Raw genomic sequence first — 14720 nt, forward strand, 5'->3', positions numbered from 1 at the left:
ATTAAATAAAACGTTTCTTTCTATGTTACTTTTCAATTTCTCCAACTTAAATATAATATAGAGTTCTCCAAGTGTGTCAAGGGACCCTGGAAAATAGGGGAATAATTTATTTTCACTATTCCATCCATAAGTAGCACAATGACAGAATGTATGATTGTTTGGGCCATTAGTTTCATACACTTTCTGTAGTAAAATCTTTATTTTTTGTCATTTTCTCCTGGTTTAACCTCTCCTAAATATAACCTATTTCCTAACATATTGAGTCCTTTCAACATAGTGTAGATATACTGGCTCTTTGTGTGCGTGCGTGCGTATGTTTGTTGTATGCATCAATAAAATCAATGAAAGATTGTATAGTATCAGATCAGACAACAAAATATGTAAAAAGATGGATATTGTATAGGATAAAGAAGATAAAGCGCTACAATGCAAGCAAGTTTGGGCAAAAAGTTCATGGGTGCAAGGTAACAATTACCTTTTGTGAAAGCATGTTGTGTTGTTTTATATTTTGTCTGTACTCATTCAAATGATTTTATAATGTTTTAATCTATATTTTACACTTTGGGTCTCTGCAATTAAGTAGCTTGAAGGTTGGAAAAACAATCTTATTTCACTCTAATAGTATGAGATATGTTTTTGTTAGCCTGTTTCAACTTTTTATTGTATGACATTTACACTTAGGGACATTTTTGTTATAGCTGCACCCTACCATCACGTGGAAAACAGTATCTACAATACATACATATCCTGTATATCATTGTATTCAAACTTCCCCAAGATGCAGTAAAGTTTGGCTTTAGTGCTTTGAAATGACTGGTCCACGGGTGGGTCCGCAATGTTTTAATAGCTTTATACAATTGGTTCCTTATGATATTGCCTTTTTCCTTTGGGGATTTCTCGTTGTTTACCAGTTTCTTGATCATGTTGACTAATTGGTAGTTCTAATTTTGGCTTGTTTGGACATCAGTGAGATTGGCCTACCTAATCTCTCTTTCTTTAGGACATTTTTGTTTCATTCATGGCTAGATGATTTCAACTGATGTTTTAAGGGGTGGTTTTCCAAGAAGAGCAGGGTTTGTGTGTGTGTGTTTTCTGTATGGATATAAGATAATCTTCCATTCACTTATAATAAATGATAGTATAGCAGGACTTTTTCAAGTGTGAAGTGTTGTTTTTAATGGATATGAAATGGATTTCACAAACTTGATCAGCTAAATATATATGCGTTTATTGGCATGTAACACATAACAGCTGTAACTTAGTGGTCTCTTTAAAACAACAATAAAATACAAAGTTTATATATCATCAAATTGATGCAATAACAATAACAAGTAGAGCTCAAATGCACAAACAAAGGAAAACATAGCTTCTGTTATATATTTATGTTATAACATGATTTGTCATTTCTCTCTGGTCCACAGCTGAGATTATAAACTTTGGTACTGGTCCCCACCAAACCTAGTGGACGTCGGTCCCTGCTGGTCCACGTTCAGGAGGAGCTTTTGTCTTTGCACTGACTGAGCACCTCCTGCATCTTCGTCTGGATATCCAGCACCCTCTTGGCCCACTTTTCGCGCACCTCATCTTCGTCATCCTCTGTAACAGCTGTGTAGGCCATGAGGGAAATGAGACCTATGTGGAACAGGTGAGTGATGTGTGAACAGCGGCGCTCCATGATCTCACGGTCACGTTCACAGTTATCCAGGTACACCTGCAGCAGGGGTCTTCCAAACAGCAAGTTGATGCCCATCACACCACGGTAGTACACATCCAGGCTCATGTCACTCTTGTCTCTCTCATAAATCTTCTCAAAGGTCTCCATGTAGCGCTGGTTGTTGTCGGGATCTTTTTTCATCTGTGCCACCATGCTGTTGAAGGCGGTGTACTGGTGCTTAATGTACTCTTCGTACTTGCCGTAGGTTTCGTTCACCTCATCAATGCGGATCTGTCTCAGGCATTGTTGGTTCTTCTGGGAGATGCTCTCCAGTTTGGTGTGGATTGCCTGAAAGTCCTTGTCCAGAGCATGGCCCTCCTCATCCATCAAGCCCTTGCGAGCCACCCCGACCAGGGAGGAGACAATTCCAAAGATGGGGTCGATGGAGGAGGCGAAAGAGGACACCTTTTCCACGGCTCCCAACACCTTGGCTGCAGTTTTCTTGACCTGTCCTGCATCAGCCATCACTGCTGTCTTTCTTCTGCCACGTTAAGGTCTTGAGGCTGGAATGACAGAAAAAAGCAAAATATGGACTATAAAATCATCCATACTCTTCCTGGAAACTTCAGCATCTGTTCAAAATCTTTCTGGATATGATAAACCAACCAGATCTTTAACATAATGATTGGTCACAGAGGTTCTCAAATGGTTTTGTTGTCTAGTATTACCATAAAAATTTAAAACAAGGCTAACTCTCAGGTTGCTGAGCCCACATGTCACCAGCTGCTGCACATTTGCCATATTGCAAATGGTGTCATCTTACACACTAATGTTACTGGCAAAAGGTCGCAATGGGTCTTATGTTTTCTGTTGTGACACAGACCTTCAGCACGTGGGCAGAGAGGGACAACTAGGGCAAGGAGTAAAAGATATTTTCTTTATTGATTAAACTGTAAATTATTTTCTTAATTAATCACCTAAAAAGTTGAGATGATGTGTTAAACCTGCCTTTTTCGATTGGATCAACAGTCCAAAACCCATGAATTTCCAGCAGCTTTAAAAATGACTCAGACAATTATTTAATATTCAAAATAGGTGCCTGTTAAATTGACTAACCAATTAATCAACCTATCATTGCAGCTCTAGAGGAAACTTTATTTTATCTGAATGCTGAATTAACCCTTCAGATAAAAAATAAAGCAAATTATTTGTTTTGGAAAATAATTTTATAAAATATTGTTTATAATGAAGCACTTCAGTCTACAGTTTGCAAGTACTACAGCAATCAGCAATCATAGTTCTGACATGAATCTCAATCTCAATGCTGTCCTTCTGGTAAAATAACTCTGGAACAACAGTGGGTGTGTCTACATAGTAACACAGGAAAGACTGGAAATTGGAAAGTTGTTACAAGTTGGGACCTTTTATCTGTCTTCTTTAACAGTTCAAATAATATACAAAAGCTTTATGGCACCTTTAAATTTAACTCTAGACATGTTGCTGTTGTGTTTTTAAGCCAGTGTCTCTCATTTCCTGATTCACAAACACAAAACAACCATCAAATACTTTGCTTGTATTGAAGTCCCAGCTGACTCAGCTATCACACAGGATTCAAACATCCTTCAGAGCAAAGATTACAAAGCACTGACGCAGCAGATGTTTACTTACCAGTGATAAAATTGGTGGTATCCTTCTGTCTACTGAAGCTATCTCTCCTTGCGTTCCACCATTTTCCTCCCTCAGCAAAATAAAGACAGCCCCCCTCTGCCATATAAGGGAGTAAACATGAGGAAGTGACTCATGTATGCCTCGTGCTGATTGGATGAAGGGAGGAAGGGAGTTCTTCTAAGTGCACTGCAGCAGCAAACTCAAACCACAGACAGTGAATGACAGAGTATCATTTTTATTGTTGTGTTAATTGTAGGTCCACACACCTTCCAAACCAGTACGGGTGACCAGATACCACAGATATGATCAGTAAATAGACAAAGTCCCACTTTATAACCAGGAACCAGAATGACCAGAATGACTTGATGATGTGTTTTAGTATCACTTTGCATTACTGTTCAAAGTACACATATTGAATGATCACATAGAAGTGTCTAAAAGGAAGACGTCAGACATTAAGACTTTGGTTACTCTGCAGACTAACACGGCTTTGTTACATTGTAAATAAACTGTATGTATTTCATAAGTTCTGAGCTTTGATAGTAGCCATCGTTATGTGGCATTGGAAACCCACCATCTGTAATAGGCCAATATTGGCTGATAATATTGGCTGATAATATTGGCTGATTGATGTATATATTTAATGTACAGTGCCACAGAAAAAGTTCTTGGAGGAGAAGTTGTCATAGTGGTTGTATAAAACTTATGTATAAAACTCAGCATTTCTTTGCATGTTACAAGAAGCTGCTGTTTTTGAAACTACTAATCAAAACAATGATTGTAGAATTACCAAAATGATAAAACTTAAAGAGTACGGTCTAGACCTGCTCTATGTGTAAAGTGTCTTGAGATGACTTTTGTTGTGATTTGGCGTTATATAAATAAGATTGATTGATTGATTGATTGACTGACTGACTGATTGATTGATTGATTGACTGATTGATTGATTGACAAAATAAAGTCGGAAAGTGCAACTTGAACGAAGATGCAGATGCAAACATGACATGACATATAGCCAGAAATATATTTTAAAGAACCAAAACATTTCTTTCCAGAAACAATGTCACAGAATACGATGCCAACAGTTTTTTAGTATGATTATATCTGCAAAAGAAGAAACTCATCAAATGCCCAAAAAACAAATCTTTACTGCAGCACTATTTACCAACCAGTGAGAGAATATGAGAACTTTTTGTTTTGTGGGTGTAATTTGAACTGACTGACCCTTTAAAATGCCACCAAGCTGGTGGGGACCTTAACAGTCCTAAAACCTCAAGAAAAGTGACATTCCAAGAAAGATGAAGTGTATAAAAGTCATGGTAAAAAGTTCAGTTTATCTTCTTCAGTTTTAAGTTTCTGGCATTGTACCTCCTGACTTACTGTCACACTGTCATGACCTACTGGGACACTTGAATAGAACAGAGACATTGTTAATCTTATTAGTGACACCTGTGCTTGACCTACAATGGCAAGTCAAAATATTTGCTGTGAAAAAGCAACCCTGACAGAATTAAGCAAAGAAAATGACCCAAGGTACAGAGATAAAGTCTCAAGAGATGTTTTTTCTGCAGGAGTGTGTGCGTGTGTGTGTGTGTGTGTGTGTGTGTGTGTGTGTGTGTGTGTGTGTGTGTGTGTGTGTGTGTGTGTGTGTGTGTGTGTGTGTGTGTGTCTGTGTGTGTATGTGTGTGTGTGTGTGAAACAAAATACCTATTTTGAATTTAGATATTTGCCCTTATGGAAGACTTCATTGTAATAAAGGTTGTAAGTTGAAGATTATTCATTTTTATCATCTAATTTTGTGGCGTTGATAAAAGAAACAATCAAAACTTAATTTATAGGCTGATTTTTATAAAACTTACTTAGCATTAAATTACCATTGTAAGTTTCTAGCAACAATGCTGATACAGTCATGACCACATGACCAGATACCACAGATTTTATCAGTAGACAGAAACGGGAGACATACTTTAAAAGCAGGAAACAGAAATAGTTCCATTGCTTTCGTGTCTTAGTATCACTGAAACTGTTTGTGGACTGAGCACCTCCTGCATCTTCCTCTGAATGTCTTCTGCCATTTGAGTATTTATTCATTTGTTCATTCTCCCTTGTAAGTCGCTTTGGATAAAAGCGTCTGCTAAATGTAAATGTAAATGTAAATGTAAATGTTATTCTGAACTTCATCTTCATTGTCCTCTGTAGCACTCATGTCCCCCATAGTTGTGGAGAGGCAACATAACTTAATTTGTACAGTACATTTCATCACACAAAAACAATTTAAAGTGCTTTACTCAATCTATGAAGTATTTTGTACCAGTTAGAATACCTGTTTAGAGGGCCACTGTGTGTAAATATTATAAATGTCTTACATTGGCGCCATCTAGTGATGGTAAGAAGTGATCGTCTGCAGTGCTTTCTGCTACACCCTACAGCTCTGACTCCTCCTCAGCTTCCTGTATCAATGGCTTTTCTTGTCATGAAGTTAATAGAGAAGTTTGTATAGGTATGATGGACTTTTATAGCCTGTTGTTGTTCTGAGATTAGTCTCATTGTTGTACTAGCCACTTGAGAATGATCTGTTCCCAATGTTATATCGTGTTATAATCCCCATAGGATAAAGAAATTAAACAATAACCAAGCAAAATATAAAAAATTCCCACTGTCACAATTGAATTTGTGACAGAAAAGGGGTAGATTGAGTAAGGTGGATGGTGTTATACACAAAATTGGTAAAATTGGGAAGTGGGGTGGTGTTACTCGAAAAATGCATAAAATGAGTAGGGTTGTTAAAAAAACAAGTAAGGGGGCTGTGTGACCTGAAAAATGGGTAAAATGTGTGAAGGGGGAATGTTACGTGAAAAACTGGTCAAATTAGTAAGCGGGGCAGTGTCACTCAAAAAATGGGTAAAATGACTAAGGGGGTGGCATTATCCAAAAAATACATTTAAAAAAATAAGTAAAATGATTGAGGGTGGGGTGTTACTCAAAAAATGTAACAATTGAAATATGATACATTATTATTCATTAATCTGTCCAGCAATAAATACATTTGAATTAAAAGCCTCATCTGGAACAGACAAGTAAATTTAAGTTCATTGTGCTACCAATTCCTCTCTTTCACTCTTCACTTCGAGTAAAGATTTAAATGCGGGACTTTTACTGTGTGGTTAGGCATCAAGAGTTTTAGTGCAGAAAAAAGTTTTGAGTACTTTTTCTAACACCACCATCCAATACAAACATTCCTAGTTAGAAAAAGGCTGAAAAGTGACACTGCTAAAATGATAGTCAATCTCAGTGAGTCTTTCCAAGTTAAGTAAATCAACAAAAACAACAAGAAGAATGTATTTTATCAAAATAATAATTAATGTCACTGTTTTATGGCCAGACTGTCTTTTGTTCAAATCAAAGCAGTCCTCTACATTTTACAGAACTTAATTTTACTGTGTGAGTGTTTGAAACATTGGAAGTAATCTGAAAAAGAATAGACTGATACTCACCGCTGTCATGTAGTCATGTAAAGCCCACTTTGACTTACCTTGACTTTTTAGCTTGATTATGCTTTTTGGGACACCAGGATGCCAACACACCTCACATGTCTTGCATTTTCTAGTTAAGGTGCAAATGTCAGTATGTGGTGACATTGATGCTAATGTCTAACACAGTTGATGATGTATTACAGTTCATGAAATACCATGTCATTGCAATCTCAGCCAGCAGATGGCAGCCAGAATTACTCCAGGCAAAAGGCATCAGTAGTCTGCACAGTCCTGATACAGAGGCACACCTTTTTAGGTTTCTCACACCTTTCAGTATACAAAATATATAGTAAAAATACTCATATTTACTTTTGTTATTGCTTATTATGAATGATCAATTCTTTGAAAAGAGAGAAACATACATATGAACATGCTTAAGTAAAATAATCACAAGGGTGGCAATAATATATCATATGAGTGTTTTGCACATCAATAAGTAGAATGTTTTCATTTAGATGTTTTTTTAATTTAATTTTATATTTAACAGGGCTTGTACACTTACGTCCCCAAATTTCCACAGCAGTTCATCTGTGTCATTTGAGGAAAATCCATAGTTTACACATTAACACACATTAATGGTACAAACTATTTCTAACAATTATTACTTATTACTTCCTTATCAATATCTTCTGCTGATAATATAATCTAATTTGCAGGTTGCCACATGATTGACAGCATTTTATAGTTGACAGCACTGATAGCAAAGATTCATTGTACAACATTTATGATAGTGGGTCTGGATCCACAATCTGCTGATTACAGCCAAATCAGACCAGCTGGGTGTCAATGAGCAATAGCTGTTTGAGCAAAGTGGCATCCCAAGTAAATGCAGTAGATAAAACTTAATTAGCAGAGAGGTGAAAGGAGTTTGTTGCTGCTGAAGGCCCTCTGACCCAAGAGAGCTGCTTTCTTGCTGTATATCCAGGTTACATATACTGGACGATAAAGACTAGTTGTGTCAGAAAAAGGAACATTTTATTTTATTTGAGATACTATGTTCACTTTGTGATGTCTAGAGCAACAGGAATTCATGACATTTTGTAAATGACTGCACCTAACACTCAACCTGACATTTGTACTGCCAAAGCTGTAGAGTTACATGACTGTAGTGAGGTCAAAGTGAAAATAAAAGTGCTTTGATAGTTATTTTGAGTTAAATGTTCCAACAGCTTTGAGCAATCATATGAATAGTGAGTGTGATTTTACCTATGTGATGTAGATAATGTGGTGGAAAATGGAAAATCCACCAAATATTCTGTAAGCTATCTTTACTGCTTTTACTTTAGTTGCAGAATGCTTAAAGCACAAACTGTTCTTTCCACAAAAAGCAGTCACACCCTTTACAACATGCATGACATTTTTTGGTTATGCATTCTGGTCTACAGATGCTACTGTTGGTAAATGCTGTTGAGATGTAAGTTGCATGTCTGTAGAGGAGTTCTTGGCTTTTGATATTTTATGTGAGTATTTTCCAAGTCCATCTAAGTTGAGCTGGAAATATCTTGATGGGATGTCACAGTCTTTTGTTTGTCCAATTTGTTAGGGTTGTCTTCAACATGCCTCTGCTGTATGTTTAGGCGAGGCCGTCAGATAATGCTTTTCTTTGATCTTTGCTTCTTTCTTTGGTAAAAATAAATCAGATTATAGCAGGATTATGTTCCCACAACTGTAACTAAGTGATGAAATAGGAGATTTAAAATGAGGTTAAACAGACACAAATTGAATCACACAAACTTTAATCCGCCAATTAAACATTTCTATTCACTCTTTCAACCTTTTGACTCAAGTTACCTCTCTCTTTTGTTTTTGGCTGTTTTCTCATAATTGATACAGCATTGACTACTTTCAATACAGAAAATAACTTAAGGGAAAATTGTTTTTGCCCATAAGTGGTTAAAAACCAATTAGCTAGTTAAGTAGTTGAATCTCCAGAATAAAATGAATCAGTGACTTTTAAATCGCACAATCCAAATCTTTAGGAATCAAACATGTAAATGCTAACACAAACATTGCATTTCAGATTTACAAAATTGAGAGACTTAGAATAATTTATTGGAACAGATACAAGAATTTGATCACAATCATCAATGCATAAAAGAACTATTAAAAAAATCATACTCTACACAGCATTTATCAGAATATAAGAAATATAGATTTTCTCTTTAAAAACATCCATAAGCAAACCCCAAGTTGGTCCCAGTAATAAGAATGAAAAGAATCATAATAAAAAAAGTGGTCACTAACAAAAGATATCAGGCTTTTGCCACATTCAGAGTTCTAGGATACAGTGGACTTGCCTAAAATCAGTTTTTTGTTCTGATACTTATTAATTACATACGTACAAATCTTTTGACGTAAGACAAAAAGAACTTTTAAAAATACAAAAAATATATACATTAAGTTTTCTTGTTTCCTGGTTTGCAGACTCCTATTTTCAATCATCTTGTAAAAACAAACAGAAGTTACAAAATTAGTATCTTGACATAACACATGCGCTCATATTTATTTGGCCTGGTGTTCCAGTTTAAGTCTCTGAGCAGTTGGGATGTTTCTGTCTCTGGATGTTTTAGAAGTATTATAGGGTAATGACGGTGCCGTCCTCTTCCACCCCTCCCCTGGGCAGTGCAAGACTGTGTCGTGGGTCCGTTTTCAGGGAGCTGAGGATTTTGTGCAGGCTGCCGTTGCTGTGGCGGAGGGCGGGGTTGCTGCTGTGATGTGGAGGCTGTACATGGTGATGATGACTGTGCTGGGACTGTTGGTGCGGGTTGTGCTGCAGGTTCAGGTCTCTGTGGAGCTGGTAGCTGAGACTGTGTTGGTGATGGTGATGGTGGGAGCCTCCGTTAAGGCTTGGTTGGGAATGGAAGGAGGCAGTGGAGACCACCGATGAGGGACGTGTGGGAGGGCTGGGAGGTGCCGTCGGACCTGTGGCTGTTGTTGGCGTCTGCTGGTGTGTACGAGACAAGCTGGATGCTATGGAAGCATTGGACCTCTGAGATGGCCGCTTAAGGCTGCTCTCAATGACAATATCTGCATCCTCATCACTCTCCAGGTCGTCTTGGTAACCATGTGCTCCAGAGGACATCACCCCAACTGAGGCTACTGACAAACTTGGGTAACCAGTTGACCCGCTGCTGTCAGACGACTGGCCTGAGCTGCCAGAGATCCTGCTACTGCGGACCACGTTATTGCGTTGGTTCACTGGCTTGACTGTCACGATCAGGTTGTGGCTGTTGGCGATCATCATATCCGTCACTTGATCTAATGACTTTCCAGTCACCTCAATGCCGTTCACCTCCAGCACCTCATCATTAACCGCCAGCAGACCAGTGCTCTCTGCCAATCCTCCGGGCACCAGCCGAGATATGAAGATGCCTGGGACTTTCTCAAGCCCGTGTGGTGTGACACGGACGCTGGTTCCATCTCTGATGTAAAAGCCCAGGGGTTTGTCAGAGCCATGACGATACAGTCGGACACGGCGGTGAGATTCAGGTAGGATGTCCACATCAATGATGGAGGAGACGGGCCGGAAGTCTTGTGGCATGCCAATGCGGATGTGTGGCCGCTTGCGGTTGACATCATTGTTGCGCAGTGCGACCACCGCCTTCTTCTTGCGTGTTATCGTGTTGGTGCCAAAGTTAGCATAGTCGACCTCTTCTGCACAAAAATAAAGGGGAAACAGAGAAACAGAAAGAAGAAGAAATTAGATTAAGTCCTAAAATCTCACAATTTAAACTGACAAGAGAAAAAGTTTCCATTATGTAACAACAAAAACTACGCATAAACACTCCAGTGTTTGCCTACACCTTTAAATCAAACCACCTGCCTTATAAACTCAAGAACCGTTATTTCAATGACGCACAGATGTTCTTGAAAAGAGTTTTACTGTAAGAGACCTGCAATCATTTATATGGATTTTATTCCATATGTGACATTAACACAGTTCTTATTACTGAAGCCATGAAACAGACCTGAGTACTTCTTGCCTTAATCTTTAATGAACAACATTAAAATGAGCCCAACCGAAATGTGAAAAATATCAACTGGATTCACATACTGCTGAGAAGCTGTGAGTGCAGGTTCTGATAAAATGCTGAATAAGCAGAACTTTCCTGCCTGTGCTGACAGAGGTGACCCACCCTTATGCTACCAAGCAGCAGCTGTAGTGATTCCCAGTATACTTTTCTGCACACAAATACACAAAACTCAACAAATATAAAAAATATCCTGACTGTACTTTTTGGTATACAAGGATTAAAAGTCAGTGCTCCACTACAGAGTATGTGGCTCAAAGGAATACAAGACAAGACAATGTGGAAAGAATAAGTTCTTAGGGAAGATTTGTTTTGTAATCTCAGTTAAAGCATGATGTTTACAACCAGAGATTTACAGTAACCAATGAAACAATGAAAACTTTCATGGAAGATTAGATCACCATCGCAATGGGGGAGTGACTTCTTCAGAACAACATTACCACTGCCAAACACACTAATAAACTCTCTTTGATAAAATAAAGAAGGAAACATTGAAGCTCTGAGGAGCCACACTTCAGAAAAAGGACTAAAATGTACTACACGTGTGTTTTTGAGAGTCAGCATGTGATAAATAGAAAGGTAATAAGCTATCCTCCAAAATGAAAAAAATACCTTGATAGCTCTCTAATCTTCCCTTCTCAGGCATACAGGAAATCTGGACACAGCAAAGCATGATGTGACAGGAAGTGAAGGTCCCTAGGCGGGAGCATCAGCTCCTGCACTTCCATGGCAACAACAATGAGTCATCTTTGCCCCACTGTTTGGGACACCTGCTTTATGAAACGGATTGTGAGTATGGGGGGGCATCTGTGGGTGAACAGACTGTAATTTTTGGCCCTATCTTAAAAGTATACTGTGGAAGGAGAGAACACAGAAACAAATAAAAAGTCTGAGAGCAGAGCCAGCTGGCTAGTCGTCTGTCCAGCCTCAGAGAAGCGTGGACCTCTGCCATACAACTCCCTATGCAATGCTGAGTCTTCATTAATATATGTTGTCTTCTTCCTCCCGCGGCTCCCTCTTGCTTCTTTTGCAAAATGTTGACTAAGCAATGTCATGTTACACTACAGTTTCAGGAATGAAAAGGGGTATGGAAAGCCTGGGGACATACTGTGAAATTTCAATGTCCTCACTGTTACGTGAAAAGAGGCAGCTTGTGAGGGCCAGCAAAGACACAAACCACAGGTAAGTGTCAATGAATAAAATGAGGGGAAAATAAGCAACATCACAAAAATACAAATGATAAATAGGCGCTGGTGAAATGGCAGATTGACGTCTCTTGGCACAGCATTCAATGCTGCAATCAAATGCTCACAGGCTCAAGCCAAAATGCAGTGCCAAAACAACCTGATAAAGAAAAAGGCCTGGGAAATGCCTCCTATCAGCTTTTGCTCCTTTAAAAATCTGATTTTTTTTAACACCACCCTTTTTTGTGAGACCCTCTGAGTATCATCAAACTAAGGGGCATGGTATTCTTAGCATGATATACTTAAATTTCTCGGCATGTCGTGGCAGAAGCTGCTTTGATTGAATCCAGACAAGGGGATTTGCTACAGGGCTGGAATTTCTGCCACAAGTGCAAGTCTCCGTGTTAGGAACCATATTGGAGGGAACTGCTTCAGAGTCTCATTACAGGTCTCTGGTGCAACACCCTCCCTCCACACCCTCACCTCAGTCTGAAACCAGCGCCACACCACATAGCACACCACATCACCAATGAATTTAGTAGGACAGATGATCTTTCAGTCACAAATCTTATGTGTACAACTATGATTATACTTTCTCCATGTAATGTCTCACAGCTGTTCTCCAAAATCCCATAAGAAGCCCACGCTTGTGTAATTTGTTTGAAGAAATTTACGAACACAAAGACATGGAGTGTACTTTGATATATCCTCAGGCGATGGTTGAAGAGAGATTTTAGTTAAGCTGAGCAGGGGTTAAATATGGGTTTGGGACACCTTGTGCTGATTACACTGGTCACAATCCACCAGGAAGAGTGCTTATTTTAAGGGTCTGTGTGTAAATTGTGCCTCAATGATGTCGTCTATTGTTCAGCAATGTGACTAACAACCAAAAATTAACAACATATTTCGCATTTGGTTATCTTTTAGGCAATGCCAGAAACTTTGTATTAAAACATAGCGAGGAGAAACCTAACACAAGCCCAGTGTAAACTATCCAAAATACTCATCACACAGTTTCTTACTTTGTAAGTATGGCTGATTTACCTGAAAAGAAAGTAAATTAAAGTCTCATACTTCATGTATTTTAATAAATAGTTATCAGGATTCAAGCAATTTCTCATAGTTTGTGAAAATGTGAGTGCGAGCCAAGTCCATAAGGAAGTAGGTGTTTCACAACAAAAGAAAAGCAGCCGCAGGTAGAGCAGGTTTTCTTTGAGTTGCCACTCGCAATCATCAAATCCTGCTGTCATTAGATGTTCCAGGAAAGCACACATACAACATGTGGACCTTTAAGCACGCTGCATGCACAACCTATATTTAAAACAAACAGAGGTAAGTTTGTTTTTATTCCAGACTACCTCAGCTTACCAGAGGCCATTAGACTCTTGATAAGCAACAGCACGAGAAATTACTATGAGACTGACCAATCAACTTGCATTTTTGACACTTTTAAAAATTGTTTTAATTTTTTTTTTTTTTTTTTTTACATAATATGTACCTTTGTGGTATTGGATATTGTTAGTCAGGTACAGACCAGCCACTGCCATTGATCCTCATGTATTTTAACTTTTTTAAATATTGTGATAGTTGTATTTGTATTTTATATTGTCTTTGTAAATGAGTTGTATGTGTGTACTTTGTTTTCAAACTTTCTTGCTTCAAATTGTCCCATGAAGAACGAAAAAAGTATTTTGCACTACTTGAGCTGAATAAAGCTAAAAGAATGAGTCAATACATTGATTAGTAGATCCACAGAAAAACATCTTGGTAATTGATCAATCAAGTCCTTTTCAATCAAAAACGCCAAACAATATCTGGTTCACAGTAGCTGCTAAAAAGTGAGAATTCGTTTTTTTTGTCTTGAATAGCAATAAAATCAATTTCTTTGGACAGGTGGATTGGACAAAACAAGCAATCTTTGAAATAAGCCAAGATTTCACTTTTTTCTCACATTTATAGAAAAACAATCTAATAGTTGATAATAATTGTTAGTTGCTGCTGTTAAGTGCACAATGCCTTCCATAACAAGCAAGGCTGATGCTGTACTCATCTGGTAAATAAAACCCCAGGAGCATTATGGGAATACAGAGTTTGGAGATGCCAAACAAATTAAGATATCCAGTTTTAGAGCCAGACTGTGGCAGTAGCACCCTGTCTGTCTATGTGTCTGTCTGAGGGCCGGAGGTATTACATTCTGAACCAGTGCATGTGTCAGACTCAAAAGGGTTTTTCCATTGCAAAGTAAAAATAATGTTTCTCTGCTACTGTAGTGCATTCCTAGGCCTGGTTGATAAAAAAAAAAAGACATGCATGTCTGTCTTAAAAAGTTTTAAACCAAGTTGGATCTACACCGACAGAAGAAAACTGCAGATCACACAAGACTTTCCTCAGACAATGCAATCTCATAAAAGGTCACTGATTACTTTAAAGAAGCTAGGTCAGGATGAACTATCAGGTGTCACAGCTTTCTAGCTCTAACTCAGTCCTGCCAAGTGTGGGAGTCACACACAGGGATCCTGGAGCGGAGCTAGACAAAGTGAGCACGTTCCAGCTGATCACACAAAGGTTATCGTAACAACTCCTGACAAACTTAATCCCTGCTACACTGAAGCATGATGGGTAAGCTAAAGTGAACCCGTTGATCAAAGAC

General features: G+C 38.4%; 2 protein-coding genes across 3 annotated transcripts in view; both read right to left on the reverse strand.

The window, feature by feature from the left end:
- Positions 1-1207: 1207 nt before the first annotated feature.
- Positions 1208-3395, reverse strand: rpz2 (rapunzel 2). Its single transcript, XM_062436181.1, has 2 exons — positions 3323-3395; positions 1208-2217 (listed from the first exon to the last, which is right to left on the reverse strand). The coding sequence occupies exon 2, from the start codon at positions 2177-2179 to the stop codon at positions 1490-1492; it is 690 nt and encodes a 229-aa protein (XP_062292165.1). The 5' UTR covers positions 2180-2217; positions 3323-3395; the 3' UTR covers positions 1208-1489.
- A 5185-nt stretch (positions 3396-8580) lies between these two features.
- Positions 8581-14720, reverse strand: part of pard6gb (par-6 family cell polarity regulator gamma b) — a 32700-nt gene continuing 26560 nt past the window's right edge. The window contains exon 3 of one of the 2 annotated variants that reach the window (XM_062435736.1): positions 8581-10506. In XM_062435736.1, coding sequence (XP_062291720.1) covers positions 9431-10506 — 1076 coding nt within the window. In that variant the 3' untranslated portion in view covers positions 8581-9430. Of the gene's footprint in view, positions 10510-14720 lie in introns of both variants that reach the window. The other variant, XM_062435735.1, reaches the window with a different exon arrangement.

The sequence above is a fragment of the Scomber scombrus genome, chromosome 16 (genome assembly GCF_963691925.1).
Source record: "Scomber scombrus chromosome 16, fScoSco1.1, whole genome shotgun sequence".
Taxonomy (NCBI): domain Eukaryota; kingdom Metazoa; phylum Chordata; class Actinopteri; order Scombriformes; family Scombridae; genus Scomber; species Scomber scombrus.

Excerpts from the sequence above, each read along its gene's own strand:
- rpz2 (XM_062436181.1), bottom strand. The coding sequence starts at position 2,179 with ATGGCTGATGCAGGACAGGTCAAGAAAACTGCAGCCAAGGTGTTGGGA.